This window comes from Rhinatrema bivittatum, chromosome 1 (assembly GCF_901001135.1).
Source record: "Rhinatrema bivittatum chromosome 1, aRhiBiv1.1, whole genome shotgun sequence".
NCBI lineage: Eukaryota > Metazoa > Chordata > Amphibia > Gymnophiona > Rhinatrematidae > Rhinatrema > Rhinatrema bivittatum.
In genome coordinates, this window is record NC_042615.1 from 460,381,144 (window position 1) to 460,401,019 (window position 19,876).

Below are 19,876 nucleotides of genomic sequence, written 5' to 3' on the forward strand. Positions count from 1 at the left end.
CAGGATCCACTGGTCCAATGTGATTTCGACCCACCTCCGATAAAAGAGAGCGAGGCGTCCTCCCCATTTCCTGTTCCCAGGGGTGGATTAGCAAATCTTCATTGGTAGGCCCAGAAGGTTCCACTACCCGTGCCCCATCTGAACCGTCTGGGACGAAAGAACTGAGACCTGTTGCTTTAGTCCTACTCTCTGTTTTCTTTTAACTAGTTTGCAATCCACAATAGAACATTGCCTCCTATCCTGTGCCTTTTTAATTTTCTTAGGAGTCTCTTCTGGGGCACTTTATCAAACACTTATGAAAATGAAAACACTACATCCACTGGCTCCCATTATCCACAAGTTTATTAACCCCCCTTCAAAAAAAAATGTAGCAAACTGGTGAGGCAAGATTTCCCATGTGTATCCATGCCGGCTATGTCCCATTAAACCATGCCTTTCTGAATCTGAGACCAAGTCAAGTTATAATCAGGTATAGCAGGTAGTTTTCTACCCCAGAGGGTTTACAATTTAAACATGTACATATGGGAAAAAAGGGTAAAATGACTTGCTCATTGTCACAAGGAGCGTCAGTGAAAGAAACAAGATTTGAACCCTGGCTTACCTGGTTCTCAGCCCACTGCTCTAATCATTAGAGAAGCCCAAGGTCGAGTAGATGAAAAAAACGACTAGTTCAAGGTAGTGGCCATACTGGTGAGGTGGGACAATACAGCCTAGCTGGAGGTCAAATGAAAAAGGCACGTAGCTTAGAGGGAACATTTGGAAGCCAAAGATAAGGGAAGAGGAAGATGGTTCTAAAAAAAAAATGGAAATTCAAGAGCTGAAGTCCATGAGGAAGGAAGAAAGGGACTTATCAAAGAGCCAATTGATGAATTACCTTGAGTGGCAGTGATGGGAACTGACAGATGGAGTGAAAGACGTAGGAAGAAGGGTTGAAACAGAAAATGGGGGAGAGCAGTAGACTGACAGCACCACCATAGCCTATCAAGCAATTTGTGTGGGAATTAAGAACGTCCATGAAAGACAGCAGCAACTGAAGTAATGCCTTTAGAGAAAGCTAGATCTCAGTTAAAACAAAAAGAAAGAATGTGAAATGAAGAGGCCATGGATTAGACAACTTGTTAGAAACAGATCAGACATTCCAAAGAGAACACAACAACAGGAGAAAAGGAGGAAGGAGGAAGGAGGTGGGAAAGAGAAAAAGATGTATGTAGAAAATGCTGGCTGAATAAAACCCTTTATCTTACCAGAAAAATCCAACAGAGGTCATATGGATATTCAGCATATGAAACAAAATAAAAATTGTACAGTAAATCTTGAACTAATCAGCTAACATTTATAAGGGATGTTCCACAACCCAGAACTTTATTAAATTCAGAATCCTGCCAGCAAAGGCTAACAAAACAAACAAGCCAACCACTGAAGTCAACATGTGTAGCATATGGAACTGTCATGCTAGTAATTTAAAAGTAGCAATGCTAGTCAAATTGCTCAAGAATCAGCTTGTTTTCTGGCTCTACTGTTAGAACCTCAGACTCACTGTATGCCTACCTATTCCATTTGTGTACTAATATGTATTTTGTGTATTTCTATATTTCTATTTGAAATACACATTTTTGTACAATTCATTATAGGCGTACCATGTCCTCCTCACCACAGAAGTCCAGTATTTTCCAACCCAATTCTAGAGGCACACCTACAAAATATTTTTTTTTTTATTATTACCTCAATGAATATGCAGGCTCTGATGAATATACAGGATCTCTTATATATGCAAATCTACTCATGCATTTTCATTACAAATGTCCTGAAAACCAGACCAGTTAAATATGCCTCCAGGACAGGGTTTAGAGCCACTGCCCTTGTCCATACTATTTTAATGTTTTTCGTATATCAGTGCACCTCCTGTACAAGGTTCTAATAAGCAGCAGTAGTACCATAGTGTAGATAGCTAGAAAATGACATTGCTTACTTGTAATTGGTGCTCTCCTTGAACAATGATGCCTGACTTCAAGAAAAGCTTATTACACTTAAAGCCACCAGTCAGATCACCAGCCATATTGTAGGACCTAAACAAAGTCATCTCATGTCCCATGGGAGGAAAAGAGGGATTGTTTATCCTGCTCTACATGGAGAACACCAATTAAAAAAGTAAGCAACTTTGTTTTCTCAAGGAGGCAGCAACAGATTCTGATCTCACAGCTATGTTATTTATAAACACTTCCAGCGTTGCCCTTTATCTTTAAGGTCATACCTCTCTTTAAAAAAAAAAAAAAAAAAAAGTAGTATAGGACAAGCAGGATGGAAGTCATCACACATGGGTGAATACCTAGCTACAGGTTACCCCCAAACATAAAAGGGGACCAACAATACATCAAAATAAGTCCAATGGGCACAACAACTAGTTTGGTTGGTAACAAGTGGAGGGGCAGCCTGAAGAGAAAGAACAGGCTCATGCAGGAAGAATTGGATTCTACACCTCAAACAAGTTCCAAAGGACAGATTGGCCAAACCTACTGTCGATACAGCCATCCTTAGCCAGACAGCAATGTGATGTAAATGAGTGGATGGAACTCCATGTCGCAGCCTTGCAGATCTCCTCTTTGGGAATTTCTCACTAGTGGTCACTGACACTTCCATGGCTCGAACAGAATTAGTCTTGACATGGCCCCCAAGACGCAGTCCTGCCTGGGCATAACAGGAGATGCAGTCTGTTAGCCAATTAGAGAGCGTCTGGCTGGCAATGGGGCTCTCCAACTTGTTCTGATCAAAACAAACTAAATGTTGGGTGTACTGTCTTTGGGCTTCTGTCGCTCCAACTAGAAGGCTAAAGTTCTTTTTCAGTCTAAACTGTGGACTTCTTAGTCTTGGTGCAAATGGGCCCTGGGAAAAAATGTTGGCAGGACGATGGACTGGTTAAGATAGAAGTTTGAAAAATATTCAAATGATGGCTTTATCCCTCACTTTTATCAAGACACACAAACACTTCCCCTGTGACCAATTTGGTTTTAAATTTTTTAATTCTAAAATATCTGGAATCTGTATCAGAATGAAGAGTGCTTATACTACAATCTCCTGGGCTCTTGCCCGCAATGGGCTGCAACCCGTCTCATGTGTACGCACTAGTTGTCACGTCATTTACTTCATCCCGTTTAAAATATTTTTCATTTAATTTTGCTATATTATTTATTTATCATTTACTTTTTGCAATATTATTTCCCAAAAAGTGAAACCCCGTTATTACTATCAAGACTTATCTCAATCTCTTCAGACTTGAACACTTAATTTATTGTTGTCCACTGTCACCCGCTGTGTTGCTCATGTTCTTAACCACCCAACATTGACAGTGTTTCGGCATGCGATTCACGCCTTCTTCAGGGGACTTGAATTATTCTTATAAACAAATAAACACTCCATTCATACAACCTGTCTCACACTGTAAAAAACACTTTTTTTCCTAACTTTAGCCACTTTTCCATGAGACTCACTTTTTGGCCGATCTCGGCTCTGCTACAGCAACAATTCTTCAAAAAATAGCACTCAACGCTTCCACCCATGATTACCGGAAGTTTGGTATATATATATATATACACTTTTTTTGACTAGCGTTCTAACCAATCAGGAGATCTAGCTTACATGAACATGGACCAATCGACCAATTGAGCCCGGCAGGAAAGACTGTATTCAAGTTAAAGATCCATCGCTGTTCTCTTTGTAACAGCCTTTGGTTCACGTTACCTCCCCGTTCATCTTTATAAACCACCTCTAAAATGGTGCACTGTAAACTTTCAAAGTTTTAGAGGTGGTTTATAAAGATGAACGGGGAGGTAATGTGAACCAAGGTCTCCAGCATCCCTCTCAGCCGACGACCTTGCTGGAACCGGCGGGCTCACCAATGTTGATGGGTCGGTGACCATTGATGTGGCTCTGAAGTCCCTTGATGCCGATGCCAATGGATTGGTCTTCTCCGACCCATAGAGGCGCTCCATCTTGTGTCCCTTCAGGAGTACTTGCTGCAACCCCAGACATTGTGTGATGCCCCAAGGCAGAGGACACATCAATCATGGAGATCTGTGATAGACATGGTCCTCGTACACCTGGGCACCGCTTGAAACCCAGAGTGGACATGTCATCATGAAACAAAAGGGACATAAGATCAAAGTCAATGGCAGAGGCTTTCGATGGCCAGCAGGCACAGAGCATACCGGAACTCCGGGGGTAATTGACAATAAAAAGAAATCTACTGAAAAATGTCGAAGAACCTAACTAGGATGATAATGGAAGAACGGAGGGGATCCCATCACCTTGCAAGGAATACTTTGAAAGAAAAGCAGAAAAATCTATTTGAAAAAGCACTAGAAACTCATGCAAAAAGTGAGGCTCACCTGACCGTGTGACGCAAGGCTCCGCGGAAAAGAAGAGACTGAGGGACCCTGCGTGGTATAATGCATGCATGAGCATGCTCAATGAGGCTCAAAGTTCTAGAACAGCGGTTCTCAACCAGTGTGTCGCCAAGCACCAGCAGGTGTGTCACGGCTTCTGGTGTTCCACTGCCCCACTTGTGCTTCCCTTCTCCCTAGGGGCGGGGCTGAAGAACGGAGCGACGTTGTGCGCCACCGCTGGAGGCCAGGCCAGCAAGGCCGAAGAGTAGAGAGACCTGCGCGCCGCCGCCGGCGGGGCCAAAGAATGGAGAGACGCTGCACACTGCTGCCGGCGGCTGAAGAGTGGAGAGACCTGTGCGCCACTACCGGAGGCCAGGCCAGCAGGGCCGAAGTGCGGAGAGACCCTGCGCACCGCGGGAGGCAGCTGGAGAGACGTTGCACGCTGCCGGAGGTCAGGCCAGAGGCGGCTGAGAAGCGGAGGCAGGCTTATTGGGCCGAACAATGAGAACAGGCTCCATATGAGCTTGTGTGTGTGGTAGAATGGGTGCCTGGGTGCATGAGTGAGAACTTGTGTGTGTGTGTGTATGTGGTAGAATGGGTACCTGGGTGCATGAGTGAGAGCTTGTGTGTGTGGTAGAATGGGTGCCTGGGTGAGAGCTCTTGTGTGTGTGGTAGAATGGGTACCTGGGTGCATGAGTGAGAGCTTGTGTGTGTGTGGTAGAATGGGTGACTGGGTGCACGAGTGAGAGCTTGTGTTTGTGGTAGAATAGGTACCTGGGTGCATGAGTGAGAGCTTGTGTGTGTGTGTGTGTATGTGGTAGAATGGGTACCTGGGTGCGTGAGTGGCAGCTTTGTGTGTGTGTGTGTGTGTGTGTGTGTGTGTGTGGTAGAATGTGTGCCTGGGTGCGTGAGTGGCAGGTGTGTGTGTGGTAGAATGCATGCCTGGGTGCGTGAGTGGCAGATTTGTATGTGTGTGTGTGTGTGTGTGGTACAATGGGTGCCTGGGTGCATGAGTGAGAGCTTGTGTGTGTGTGGTAAATGGGTGCATGAGTGGCTGTGTGTGTGTGGTTGTAAGTGACAGAGTATGTGTGAGCTTCTATGTAAGAGCTTGTATGTAAGTGACAGAGCATGTGTGTGTGATTGAGAGAGACAGGTCAGGGAGGTGACTGGTATGTCTGTGTGTGAGAGACAGAAATTAATCAGGGAGGTGACTGGGGTGTGTGTGTGTGTGAGAGAGAGACAGAGAGAGCCACTGAGGTGACTGGTTTCTGTGTGAGAGAGAGACAGAGACTGGTCAGGGAGGTGACTGGTGTGTGTGTGTGTGTGTGTGTGTGTGTGTGTGAGGGACAGAGACTGGTCAGGGAGGTGACTGGTGTGTGTGTGTGTGTGAGAGAGACAGACTGTTCAGGGAGGTGACTGGTGTGTGTGTATGTGAGAGAGACAGAGACTGATCAGGGAGGTGACTGGTGTGTGTGAGAGACAGAGACTGGTCAGGGAGGTGACTGGTGTGTGTGAGAGGCAGAGACTGGTCAGGGAGGTGACTGGTGTGTGTGTGAGAGAGAGACAGAAACTGGTCAGGGAGGAGACTGGTGTGTGTGTGTGTGAGAGAGAGACAAAGACTGGTCAGGGAGGAGTCTGGTGTGTGCGTGAGGAAGAAATTCTAGTTAGGGAAGTTACTGGTCTGTGTGAGACAGAGACTGGTTGTGACTGATTGTGGGCCCTAAGGAAGAGGACTGTGAGGACAGAGCTTCAGCAGCCACTGCTGCTTCTGGTGAGTGCTATTGGCCTGCAAGGGAAAGGAGTAGGAGAGTTGCTGGAAAGGGTAAGTAAAGGCAGCTTTTTAAGTTTATTTTTCTTGAATGACTGCCATTTTAATTATTGGGTATTATGTGATGTGTCTGCTGTTTTGAAATATTTTATTGCTATTTGGACAATTTTTAATAATTTTTATGAGTTTTTAATTGTTGGATGTTATTCTGTTCATCAGCTGTTTTGTAACATTTATTAGTATAGTTTTACAATTATTTCTAAGTGGGTATCTATCTATAGCAGCTTGGCTTGCTCTGTTTTCCTAATAGGAGGTATATTAGTGTTTAGGGCCTGGTTAAATATTTGTAGTGGTAAATTACTGTCTTTTCATAAGGAGGGGTATTGTGCTTGCCAGTAAAGAGAGTTTGTTTTGCTTTTACTGAGATGTCATCAGATCCAGAATATCTTTTTTTGTATGGTGAGCTGTACAGGTAAAGTAAGCCAGGTGTTCTCACAGGACAGCAGGATGTTAGTCCTCACATATGGGTGACATCACAGGATGGAGACCAATCACAGAACACTTTTGTCAAAGTTTCTAGAACTTTTACTGGAACCTACTAGGCATGCCCAGGATGGCACTAACCCTGCAACCAACAGGGGTCCCCCTTCAGTCTTGTTTAAAAGTTATAGTAAGTGCCAAAAATAAAATAAGAAAATGAAACAAACCCAACACCGCGGGGGCGGTGTTGGGTTCGTTTCATCCTGCTGTCCTGGGAGAACACCTGTTACAGGTAAGCAACATTTGCTTTCTCACATGACAAGCAGGATGGTAGTCCTCACATATGGGTGAATACCGAGCTGAGGATGCCCGAGCAATGCACTAAATGTACCCAAAGACGTACAACAGGCACAACAACTGGGGTGGAATCTGGTAGAGGGCATCTTGAACCCTAATGGGCAGGCGGAAGGGTGTTGTTACATCAAGTTGCAAAAAGGTTGCGCAAGGCAGATTGGCTGAAGATGGAATCTTGTCTTCCAGCCTTGTCTAAACAATAATGGGCTGTAAACGTATGGAGAGAGCTCCAGGTAGCAGCCCTACAAATATCAGGAAGTGGCACTGAACGTAGGTGCGCTACTGAGGTTGCCATGGCCCTGACACGGTCTTGAAGCGGAATGCCTGCTTGTTGATAGCAAAAGGATATGCAGTCCGCTAACCAGGAGGAGAGAGTCTGCTTACCCACAGGCTGCCCCAATCTGGCGGAATGGAAAGAAACAAACAGTTGAGTGCTTTTCCTGTGGGCAGCTGTACGGTCTAGACAGAATGCTAGAGCCCGTTTACAGTCAAGGGTATGCAGAGTCTGCTCTCCTGGGTTTGAATGGGGCCTGGGAAAGAAGGTGGGTAGTATAATGGATTGATTAATGTGAAACTCCGATACTACCTTAAGCAAAAATGTAGGGTGAGTGCGGAGTACTACCCGGTCATGCAGAAGTTTAGTGTAAGGCGGATAGGTAACTAGGGCCTGTAACTCACTAACTCTGCGAACGGATGTGATTGCCAGAAAAAAAATCACTTTCCATGGTGGAACAGGTAAAAGGATCAAGTGATAGTGAGGAACACCATGACTTAAACCTGTTCCATTTGCAAAAATAAGATTTTCTCGTGGAAGGCTTCCGTGAAGCAATCAGGACATGGGAAACTGGCTCCGAAAGGTTGAGTGGCTGAAGAATTAACCTTTCAACATCCAGGCAAGTCAGGGACAAGGCCTGAAGATTAGGGTGTCGTAGGCACCTGTCGTTCTGAGTGATGAGAAACTGAGGTTTAATAAAGGAATTGATTTTTAATTGAAACTTACAGAAAGTGGAGACTCCTTGAACAAATGAGTATGTTCAAGTTATGTATAATAACTTGCATACTTTCACTCTGAGGTATTATCCTCTGTTGTCATAAATCAACTTTCAGATATAAAAAATGTTTTTGTAAATGTATGTGGTAAGGGCTGGATTTCATGCTATAAGTAAGTAATAAGAGAACTGCCATCACAGGTAAAATACTACATGAACTATTCTATGCACCAGGTTTCTTACCCAATTAACAATGTGCAGGGGTTGGAAGTAATAATAGTGGCAGAAATCGAGCAGCAGCGTATAGGCGCTAAGTAGCTGAGTGTAGAAGCATAGCTGCAGGAAGAGCCAGTGGTTGTCCTCCCCAACACAGTTGTTTATCCTGAAAAAGAAATACAGTTATATCAACAGTGCTCATACTTCTGCACAAGACCCTCTTCTGAGTTCTGAGCAAACTTCCGGGCCAGTAGCAAAAAATGTACTTCAAAATCCAAACCAAACACACAAAGTTTCTCATCATTCTAATGTCACTAACATGATGGAGCAGGTTTAAAATATGCAAACTGTTTTGAGCGCTCTCCTTTTTTTTCCTGAAATTACAAGTAAAGTGGCCCAAGTGGCCTTTTGTTTTGGATCCCACTTATAAACATCTGCCAGAACCAATTAGAGGATTCAGCACCACAGCCTCAAGGTTACAGAGCCAGGAAAGAGTCCTCATTTGGCAAACTGGGATTCTAGAAATGCTGAGAACGAGGTTAAATTATACTTACCTGTTAATTTCATTTCCTTGAGTATGCTAGACCAGTCCATTAAAGAGGAATATACCTCCTCCACAGTTTGATGGAGACAGAGGACACACCTCTTTCATGACCTCATTCTGGATTATAAAGGGGGTATGGTCCTGGTCCAATGCCAGTAGCCTACTGTCAAAGTGATGAGACACCAAACATTCTCCTTAATGCCAATTATTTTTTTTTTTAAACAATATTGACTACAGAGTAGTATAAACCATTCTGAGTGAAGTCAAGAGGTAAACAGAGTGAAAAGGTAGAGAGGCTGAATAGGGAGGATACAGCCAGGCATTCCTCCTATACTGCGAAAAGTTCCAACGATTCTCCTTGTCTTTCCAGGCAGGATCTGGACTGGTCTAGTATACTCAAGGAAAGGAAATTAACAAGTAAAAAATAATTTAACCTTCCTTTTTGATTGCTAGACCAGTCCATTACACTGGGGGCAAGAGCAAACCCTTAAAAAGGGGGGGGGGGGGGGAGAGAGGAAGACAGGGCTGTCTTACCCATCTTTGCCTTGTGCAAACTTAGTGTTTGCCCAGAGGTGTGAAAATGACCAGGCTGCTGCCTTGTAAAGTCCTTCCAGCAAGGCTGAGCTGCCTCTGCCCAGAATGAGACTTATGTCCTTGTAGAATCAATCCAGAGCACTACCAGGGGCTGTTAACCTGACAATAGGCAGGCCGATGGTATTACCTTGATTCATCTGGCTATGGTGGCACTATAAGGCACCTGCCCTTTTTGGCATCATCAAATATCATGAAGAGCGAGTATTTTCCTTTAAAATATTAGGGACTTCCTTCAGGTATATCAAGATAATCTCCTGTACATCTCATAGTAGTAGGGCTGCCAGGAGACAAGAAGTCTTCAACTGAGGACTGGCATGCCTATACTAATTTTGTCAAGAGTGATAAAACCAGACCTTGTGAATTTCCCAGATAAAGGCTTCTAAGGTCCAGAGCCTACAGCTCTAAAATGTGTACTACCTGCACAAGTGTACAGAAATACACCTTCCATAGATGGCCATTTTACCAGCTCAACAAGGCCATTTGCCCAAGGCCTTTAGCACTGAAGTCCCACTGGTGAATAGCTGGGCAGAAAAAATGAGATCTATCCCTCATAGGAAACACTCTATATCCAGATGCACTGCTATTAGCATGCCTTTAATTCGACCCCCATTGCATGCGAATGCTGCTACTTGGGTCTTCACAAGACCGCATGCCAGCTCTTAGTTCAGGCCCGCTCGTTGGGAGTCTAAGTCCGTGGGACACCCACTTCCTACTTAGAGAAGTAAACCTCACACAAAAAATTACTCAAACCTGTCCTGGATTAGGAAAGCAGAATTTCTGCATCCTTAACTTCATTGGCCTTACAAGTAGAATGACCTCTCTTTCGCTGATGCCCCCTTTCAAGAACCAGACCACAAGAGAGAACTCAAACCGATCCTCCATCAGGTCTGGACCCTGTTAGATAATGCCCTGTTCCTTTATACAGATGTGACAGGGTTCCATACAGGAGCTATCAGATACATGAACCAGCACCTTCTTAGCTAACTAGGCATAGACAGTTCACTGCATTCTCTATTGTCGACCTGTAAGTGGCCATGGCAGGACCTAGCACGGCTATGACTTGGCCTTGGATCCACGAGTACATGTCTGCTTCTGAACCCTAGCCCTTGCTGGGGGATCTGACCTGCAGATTCCTTTTCCTTGCTATATAAGGGGAGAACCTCTGATTGTTTCCTAGTACACTGAAGGGCGACATCCCCTTCCATTAGGTCTTTAGCGGAATAACTACCATCCTTAAACAGTGGTCCTACGTTAGAAGTAATGGTGCCAGCTCCTCTTTCCATCTTTGGGGAATCAGAGACACTAGGATGTGTAGGTCCCTATATGGGAAATTAATAGAAACATAGAAATAGGACGACAGAAAAAGACCAGATGGCCCATCCAATCTGCCCATCTGTCCAATTTAGCAATATAATTATCATCACTTCCTTGGAGATCCCTGCATTTATCCCTCACTTTCCTGAATTCAGATTCTGTTTTTGTCTCTACCACCTCCACCACCTTCTCTGTAAAGAAATATTTCCTAAGATTACTCATGAACCTACACATTTTCACCCTCATCTCATGACTCCTCATTCTAAGCCTCCTTTCATTTGAAAGAGGTTCGCCTCCTGTGCATGGAAACCTTTGAGATATGTGAATGTCTATCATATCTCCTCTATCTTGCCTTTCCTCTAGGGTATACATGTTTAGATATTTAAGTCTATCTCCATATGTTTTAGAACCAAGACAACTGACCACTTTAGTAGCCAACCTTTGGACAGACTCCATCCTGTTTATGTTCTTTTGAAGGTGCGATCTCCAGAACTGCACACAGTATTCCAAGTGAGGTCTCACCAGTGAGCTATACAGGACAATATCACCTCCCTTTTTCTGATGACCATTCCTCTCCTTTTGCGGGCAAGCATCTTTCTGATTTACCGTCACTTTATCTATCTGTTTGGCCAACTTAAGATCATCTAATACAATTACCCCCAGATCCCGCTCTTCTTCTGTGCTTGGAAGAATTTCACTTCCAATATTGTACCTTTCTCTTGGGTTTTTGCAGCCTAAATGCATTACTCTGCATTTTCAGCATTAAATCTTAGCTGCTAGACCTTAGATCTTTCCATGATTTCACTAGATCCCTCCATGTTTTCTACTCCTGTTACAGATTTTGGTATCATCAGCAAAAGGACAAACCTTTCCTGACAACCCTTCCATTACGTTCCATAACAAAAATGCTGAAAAGAACCAATCCCTAAGGCACACACTAGTAACAACCCCCTCCTCAGAGAAAACTCCATTTACCAATACCCTTTGTCGCCTCCCACTCAGCCAGTTTCTAACCTAGTGAGTAACTCTAGGATCCATACCAAGGGCGTACAATTTATTAATAGGTCTTCTGTGCAGAACTGTGTCAAAGGCCTTGCTGAAATCCAAGTACACTACATCTAGCACTCTCTAACTTTCTGTTCACCCAATCAAAGAAATTGATAAGATTCGTCTAACAAGCTTTACCACTTGTAAGACCAAGCTACCTCAGATCTCACAATTCACTGGTTTATGGATAATGCTTTATGTATTGCTCTTATGAAATTAATGGCAAAGTATCCCTATCAGGGATCCTCAGAGCCCTCCTGGATCTTCCCCCTCGGCTGTCCCTTAGTAAGCCTACAAAAGGGAAGGGAGGAAACAATTCCTCAGAAAGACCTGGGCTATTCTGATCCTGTATTATCCAACTTGGCACAATCCCCAATTCTGCTTCCAGTTTTCTGCATTATACTTCCTAAACCAGGGCGAAGAATCTGCTGGCTAAGTGTCTGCTTGTTTCTATAGTCAGGGTACAGCCAGGTGAGAGGCACTTGCAGGGCTGAAAAACCTGCTTGCCTCCTCAGAAAGGGCATTACCATTTAAGGAGAGACTGCAGGGCTAAAACTTGCTTGCTCCACAACAATTGACATTTAGGAGTAGCCTGCAGGGATGAAAAACCACCTTGCTTCCCACTGTCAGAGCATTACCATTTAAGAGAAGCCTTCAGGGCTGACAAACTTGTTCGATCCTCAGGGCATTAACGTTTAAGAGGAGCTTGCAGGGCTAAAACCCCTGCTTGCTCCACAGACAGAGCCTTACCATTAAGGAGATCCTGCAGGGCTGAAAAACCTGCTTACTCCGCAGACAGAGCATTTTCATTTAAGGGGACCCTGCAGGGATGCAGCCTGCTTTCTCTCCAAAGCATATCATTTCAGAGAAGCCTGCAGAACTGAAAAACCTGCTTGCTCTACAAAGCATTGACATTTAAGAGGAGCCTCAGCTAAGTATTATAAAACAACATGCCTGCATATTGTCCAGTATTTGGAACCCACATACTGAGAAATGTTTAATCTTGGAGCAGATCTTATGGAGTCTTGCCAGGTCTGAAATTGGCCAACCACAAGATATCATTTTATGCACATATATATAGCAAATCACAACCAACAAAAACAGCCTAACTCAGAAAGTTTAAACTTCCCTTCCTCTACATTAAATGATCACATTCAGCTGGGTACCCTCTCTCTCAGTCATATGCACATTTCAAAGAAAAACAGACTAGCTGCTTACTCACCACCTCCGGAGAGCCAGTGCCTGCTGGTAGCAGGCTCTGATTCTAACTACTTACGACACATTCGGTCCCAGTCTCGCTCGAGAGAGGAAAATTATCCGAGAGAGGGAAATTAGTTCTTACCCGAGAGAGGAAAATTAACAGGTAAGAACTAATTTTCCTTTCCCTGTACGTACCCGGACCAGTCCAGACCATGGGATGTACCAAAGCTTCCCTAGACAGGGTGGGACCTTGACAGGCCCGCTCGAAGTACCTGCTGCCCAAAAGAACCAAAAATTGGCACTTGAATATCAAGGCGGTAATGTCGAAAAAACGTATGCAGAGACTTCCAGGTAGCTGCCCTGCATATCTCCTGCAGGGAGACAGACTAACTTTCCGCCCAGGAAGCCACTTGTGAACGTAAGGAATGGGCCTTGAGGCCCTCCGGGACCGGGCGTCCTTGACAGATGTAAGCCAACGGATATCGCTTCCTTCAGCCAGCAAGATATCGTAGTCTTAGAGGCCTGGTTGCCCCGGTTGGGGTCACTCCATAAGACAAAGAGACGATCCAATACTCGAAAGTCATTAGTTACCTCCAGATAACGCATGAGAATGCGTTTCACGTCCAGATGGCGTAGGTCATCCCCGCCAGGGCTTGCAATGTCCGCAGAAGAGAACACGGGGAGCTCAACCGACTGATTGACATGAAAAGAAGACACGACCTTCGGTAAGAATGACTGGGACCGTCTTGAGAGAGACCCCGGAATCCGAAAAACGTAAGAAAGGCTCGCGGCAAGACAACGCTTGGATCTCAGACACCCGTCTGGCGGAGCAAATAGAAACCAGAAATACCGTCAGGAGTGTCAAATCCTTGAGGGTGGAATGGCGAAGGGGCTCAAAAGAAGCCTGACAGAGCACCCGAAGGACCAAGTTCAAACTCCATGAGGGATAAGTAGGATGCAACAGTGGCTTCAAACGTTTGACCCCTTTGAGGAAACGGACAATATGCGGGTGAGACGCAACCGTGTGGCCCTCGAGGCTTCCCAAAAGAGAACCGAGGACAGACACCTGAGTGAGCCAAAAGAGAGACCCTTAGAGAGAACTCGCTGGAGGAATGAGAGGACGAGCGAGACTGGGACCGAACGTGTCGTAACGCCCGCTTCCATGCAGGCCAGCTCGAAAACCTTCCAGACCCGGACATAGGCAAGGGAAGTAGAAGTTTTGTGGGCCCACAAAATAGTGGAGATGACGTCCTCAGCTTATCCCCTCGCCTTAGCCTTCGCGTTCAAAATCCAAGCCGCAAGTCAGAAGCGATCTGCGTGATCGAAAAATACAGGACCTTGACTGAGAAGGTGTTGAAGATGGCCTAGGCGAAGAGCACCGTCCGACGCCAGATTGACTAGATCCACGAACCACGGTCTGCGGGGCCACTCGGGAGCTACAAGAATGACTGGGCCTCTGTGAAGCTCTATCCATCTGAGTACCTTCCCTATGAGGGGCCACGTACAGCAGAACATCGCTCGGCCATGGAAGGGCCAGGGCATCCACACCCCTTCCGAGCAGTGTTCCCGCCAGCGGCTGAATAACCGGGGAGCCTTGGCGTTGTTCAGAGTTGCCATCAAGTCCAGGTGCGGGGGACCCCACCTGTCGATAATGAGGGACATGGCATCATCAGAGAGCTCCCACTCGCCTGGGTCCAGGGGCTGGCGACTTAAGAAATCGGCTTGCACGTTCTCGTTGCCTGCTAAGTGGGTGGCCATGAGGCAGTCCAGGTGCCGCTCCGCCCATGCAAGAAGACAACTTGCTTCGAGGGCCACCGGTCGACTCATGGTGCCCCCTTGGCGACTGATGTACGCCACGGTGGTAGAATTGTCCGAGAGCACCCGCACCACCCGTCGCCGAAGTAGAGGGAGAAATTCCTTGAGTGCTAGATGAACCGCCCGGGTCTCCAGGTGGTTGATGTGCCAGCGAGACTGGGCTGGGGACCAGTGCCCCTGCGTGGTCTGAGACTGGCAAAGCGCTCCCTAACCGGATAGGCTGGCATCCGTCGTGACTACCATCCACTGCGGGGTCAGAAGGGAAAATTCCACGGAGGAGGTGCTTGAGAGAAAGCCACCATTGTAATTCGCTGTTGGTAGAGTCTGAAAGCGGGAGCTGCATCTGAAACTGCTCCGAAACCGGCTGCCAACGAGCCAGCAAGGCTCTCTGAAATGGTCGCATATGTGCAAATGCCCAGGGGACCAGGTTGATCGTGGAAGCCATGGTCCCCAGGACCTGCAGATAATCCCACGCCGTGGGAAGAGGCATGGAGAGGAAGCTCTGGAGCTGATCCATCAACTTGAAAGCTCTCGAGTCTGGTAGAAAGACCTTGCCAACGCGGGTATGGAAGCGAGCCCCCAGGAACTCCAAGCCCTGAGACAGATAGAGATTGCTCTTGGAGAAATTGACTATCCAACCAAGGGACAAGAGGAGAGCGAGTACGCAGTCCACCACCTGGCGGCATAGGTTCTCCGACTTGGCCCGGATTAACCAATCGTCCAAGTATGGGTGGACCAGAACACCATCCTTCCAGAGGGCTGCCGCCACTACCACCATCACCTTGGTAAACGTGCGTTTTGCCATGGCAAGACCGAAGGGCAGGGCCCTGAACTGGAATTGCTCACCCAAGATATGGAACCGGAGGAACCTCTGATGTTCGGGACGGATCGGTATATGCAGGTAGGCCTCCGTCAGATCGAGTGAGGCCAAAAATTCTCCAGGATGTACCGCCGCGATCACAGCCTGAAGGGTTTCGATCTGGAAATGGGGCACCTTGAGGGCCCAGTTGACCCTCTTGAGATCCAGGATGGGACAAAAGGAGTCGTCCTTCTTCGGGACCACGAAGTAAACTGAGTATTGGCCGGCGCCGCACTCCACCACCAGAACCGGGCAGATGGCCCCCAGCCTCTGAAGTCAGAGAAGAGTCTGGGTCACCGCGGTGCGCCTCCGGTGGCCGCACGGAGACACCATATACAAGTCCGGGATGTCGCGAGCAAACTCTAAAGCGTAGCCTTTGTCTATTGTTTCGAGGACCCACTGGTCCGACGTGATCTTGGCCCATTCCTCTATGAACAGGGACAAACGACCACCTAAGTTGGGAACGGAGAGATGGGCCGGCGGATTCTCATTGGGAGGCGGGCTTGGGCGCAGGACGGTGGGTAGCTGCATCTCGAAAGGGCCGACAGCCTCGAAAGGACTGGGGCCAAGACTGGACCCGAGAAGAATTTCCCCTAGGGAAGGCGCCCCTTGCTCTAGGGTTATAGCAGCATTGGCCCCGGAAGTGGGTACGAGTAGGGAAGAAGGATCTAGCCTGTTTCGGGCGGTCCTCAGGCAACTTATGGACCTTGTTCTCCCTAAGGATTTAATAAGCTGGTCCAGATCTTCACCGAAAAGTAACTTACCCTTAAAGGGGAGAGTTCCCAGCTGTGCCATAGAAGACTAATCAGCCGCCCAGTGTCGGAGCCAGAGGAGCCGTCTGGCTGATATCGCTGAAGCCATCGCCTTCGCCTGCACCCGGAACAAGTCGTAAAGGGCATCTGCCCCATACGCTATGGCGCCTTCCAACCTGTCAGCCTGCTCTGCCTCTGCAGATGGGAGATCTTGGGTGCTGAGTAATTGTTGGACCCACCTAAGGCTTGCCTGCTGCATGAGACTAATGCAGATGGACGCCCGAACACCCACCCAAGGCCAGGACTTCAAAAATGCGCTTGAGATGGAATTCCAGCTTACAATCTTGGACATCCTGCTAGGCCATAGCCCCCACGACTGGTATGGTGGTATGCTTAGTGATCGCCATCACAGGAGTCCACCTTAGGCATGCTCAATAATTCTAAACACTCCTCCGGGAGGGGATAAAGTTTTTTCATGGCTCTCCCGACCCGGAGGCCCGTCTCGGGGGCCTGCCATTCCCTGAGAAGCATTAATTTGTGCATGGGAAGGAAGGGAAAAGAGCGTGGCAGGGCCCTGAGTCCTGCCAGGACCGGGTCCGAGGAAGCTGGCATTGCTGCCGAGAACTCGTCCACAGAGGGACAGTCAATGCCCAATTCCTGGGAGATGAAGGGGAGAAGAGGATCCAATTCCTCCCTGTGGAAGAGACGGAGAACCCTGGGGTCATCCCCCTGCAGGGGGGAGGGGTAGCGTCAGCTGCATCTGGGTCCTGGTCCGGATCCTGGGCAGGCGGGGGGGCCGCAGAGGCCGGGGGGGGGGGGGCGGGGGGGAAGGGCCCCCTGAACGACCCAGACCCGGGTCGCCCTCTGCCTGTCAGGAGCCACAAGGGAGAGAGGGACAGAGAGCCGAGGAACCTTGGCTGGATGGGGGGGGGGCCGCTTCTTCCTGCAAACTTGCTAAATAGGATTTGTGCAGCAAAAGCACAAAATCAATGGAAAAATGGGTCCTAATGCCCTCGGGAGGGGGGGGGGGTCAGGGTCCAGGAGAGGAGAGTGTGCAGGGCTCACCGAAAAAAGAGGTCAGGGGCTTCAGGGAGCTCCGATAAAAAAAACTAGAGGAAAAACCCAAAATGGCCACCGTTCCTGCGGTTTGACGGCCTGGGAACAGCGGGGGAAAACGTTTTGGCGGCTTGGTCCGGGTCCCAGAGGGCATCGGGCCCTCGGAGGAACCTTCCCCCCCCCCCCCCCCCCCGGTAGGCAACGTGAACAGAGCTCCTCCCGCAAAAGCCTGACCGAGGAATCCCCACAGGCTAAACACTTCTGAGATCGTGGCATGGCTGCTGGGTGGAGGAGGGGCAGCACTAAAATAAGCTGAGCTGCCGGTGCTGAAGGAGCAGAGGCACAGAATGAACTGTACATGCTCCCAATTCTCTCTCTCAAGCTGCAAAAGTAAGTAGGGAAGGCAGGAGCCTTCTGTTAATCCTGTCAGGGACTCCTCTTGGGTAAAATCCCCTTTTATTTAGTTTTTTGTTTTACAATGGTCCCTGTCAGCAGCTACAAAACCATGGATCCCAATGAAGGGCGAGCAGTACAGAAGAGAGGGAGAGAGAGAGCTGAACAGGGGGAGTGACTGGCACCACCAATTTTTATCCCTGCAGCTGAGGCCCATTGGGAAAAGGGAGCCTAGGCTATATAAAACAAGGGGCCAAGCCCCCCTAGGCCCCCCACAAGAGTGAGAAGACAGGGATTGTCTCCTGTGAAGGATCCAAAGTGTTCACACTTTCTTTTTTTTTTTTTTTTTTTAAACAATAACTCAGAAATACTTGCTTGATCCAAACACGATAGACACACAGAAGGAAAAAACGCCCAGAAGGAACAAGCGAAGTTAACAGGGAACCACAGGGTGAGCTGTTCCACTTGCTGGAGACAGACAAATACTGAAGGACTACAGGGTAGGCTCTGTCCTCATATATGATACTCTTTCAGTTTTAGTCTGTCTCCACCTGCTGGAAAGGAGGCTCAACCCATGGTCTGGACTGATCCGGGTATGTACAGGGAAAGAGGAAAAAGGGAGAAGCAAGGGTGGGGGAAGAGCCTTCCAAGCTCTTTTTTATTTTGGAGGGGCTGCCAGGTTTTTGAGAATTCAGAAACTACTCTCTGATGATACCACTAATCCCAAGGGATACTGTGACCGCTATCATGCTCAAAGTTCCACAGATCTCGAAGGGTACTGGGCCAAGTACTGTTCCCTGGTGGTTCCACAGACTAAGAAGGGTACTGGGCCAAGCAACTTTCTCTGGGAGGTACCGTAGACCATAGAAAGGTACTGGGGAAACCTTCCAGGAACTCGACCATGACAAGCCTGGGAGAAATAACCTGAGGGGGTAGTTGTCCCAGGAGCAACAAGGACTCAGCTAGGCCAGGGCTGCATCCTGACTCTGGGAGTTACATCCTCTTCATGTGCCCACCATTGCCGGAGACACAAGACTATTGGCACTGGACCAGGACCACACCTACTTTATAAGTCCAGAGTGAGGTCATGAAAGAAGCGTGTCGCCATCAAGCTGTGGAGGAGGAGTATTCCTAAGTATTAATGAACAGATCTAGCAGACAAAAAGGAAGAATATGCTATACACTATTTCATTTTCTCCCATACACAAACTCATTTTCTAATTTAAAAAAACCTGCCAATTAACCGACTTAAAAAATTGCATATTGCTTTTTACCAGAAGACTGGCCTCACAATATACCAGTGTAATTAATTATAACTAGCTGAAACCTGCAAACATTTATAGTGAAATAATATATTTCTCCCCCCACCCCTCCTGTTCCAATTCTTCCCTCCACTGCCCACTGTTAGCCCTCCATCTCCTCTCCCTGCACCCACACACACTGGATTGCTCCCCTCAAGAGTCTCCAGTTACCTGGCTCCTCTCACAATTCACGCATTATAATACTACTATTATGAAATCTCACCTCACAATATTAACCCTTCCCCAGCTGACTCATCAGTTTCTATTTCCCAACATGTAAGAGACCTAGGCATTATTTCAGATAACCAACTGAACCTAAAAAAATTAATCAACTCCACTATGAAGGATTGCTATTACAAACTTCATGTTCTAAAAAATAAAACTAAGACCCCCTTCCTCCACTTCAATGACTTCCACATTGTCCTTCAAGCCACAATATTCTCCAAAATCGATTACTGTAACACCCTACTTCTAAATCTCCCCACAACCTCCAAATGCTACAAAATGCTGCTGCCAGAGTCCTCACCAATACCCGCAGAAAAGACCACATCACTCCTAGCCTTAAAGACCTCCACTGGCTCCCAATTCCCTTCAGAATTCTCTATAAGAGTCTCCCAATAATACAGAAGACACTACACAACCAGAATGTTCACTGGCTAAATGACTCCCTACACTTCCATACCTCTAATAGAGCCACCAGATCTGCCTACAAAGGAACCATATACACACCATCCCCCAAACTTATGCATCTCGCCTCTACGAAAGAATGTGCACTATCTATAGCCAGACCGTCAATTTGGAAATCTCTATGCCCT

At 47.2% G+C, this 19,876-nt stretch overlaps 1 protein-coding gene across 4 annotated transcripts in view; it reads right to left on the reverse strand.

Annotated features, from left to right (window-relative positions):
* The window catches only part of ZDHHC21 (zinc finger DHHC-type containing 21), a 98,618-nt gene that overhangs the window by 63,318 nt on the left and 15,424 nt on the right, over positions 1 to 19,876 (reverse strand). For all 4 annotated transcript variants that reach the window (XM_029605688.1, XM_029605717.1, XM_029605707.1 and 1 more), the window contains one exon: positions 8,214 to 8,352. In XM_029605688.1, coding sequence (XP_029461548.1) covers positions 8,214 to 8,352 — 139 coding nt within the window. The remainder of the gene's footprint in view (positions 1 to 8,213; positions 8,353 to 19,876) is intronic.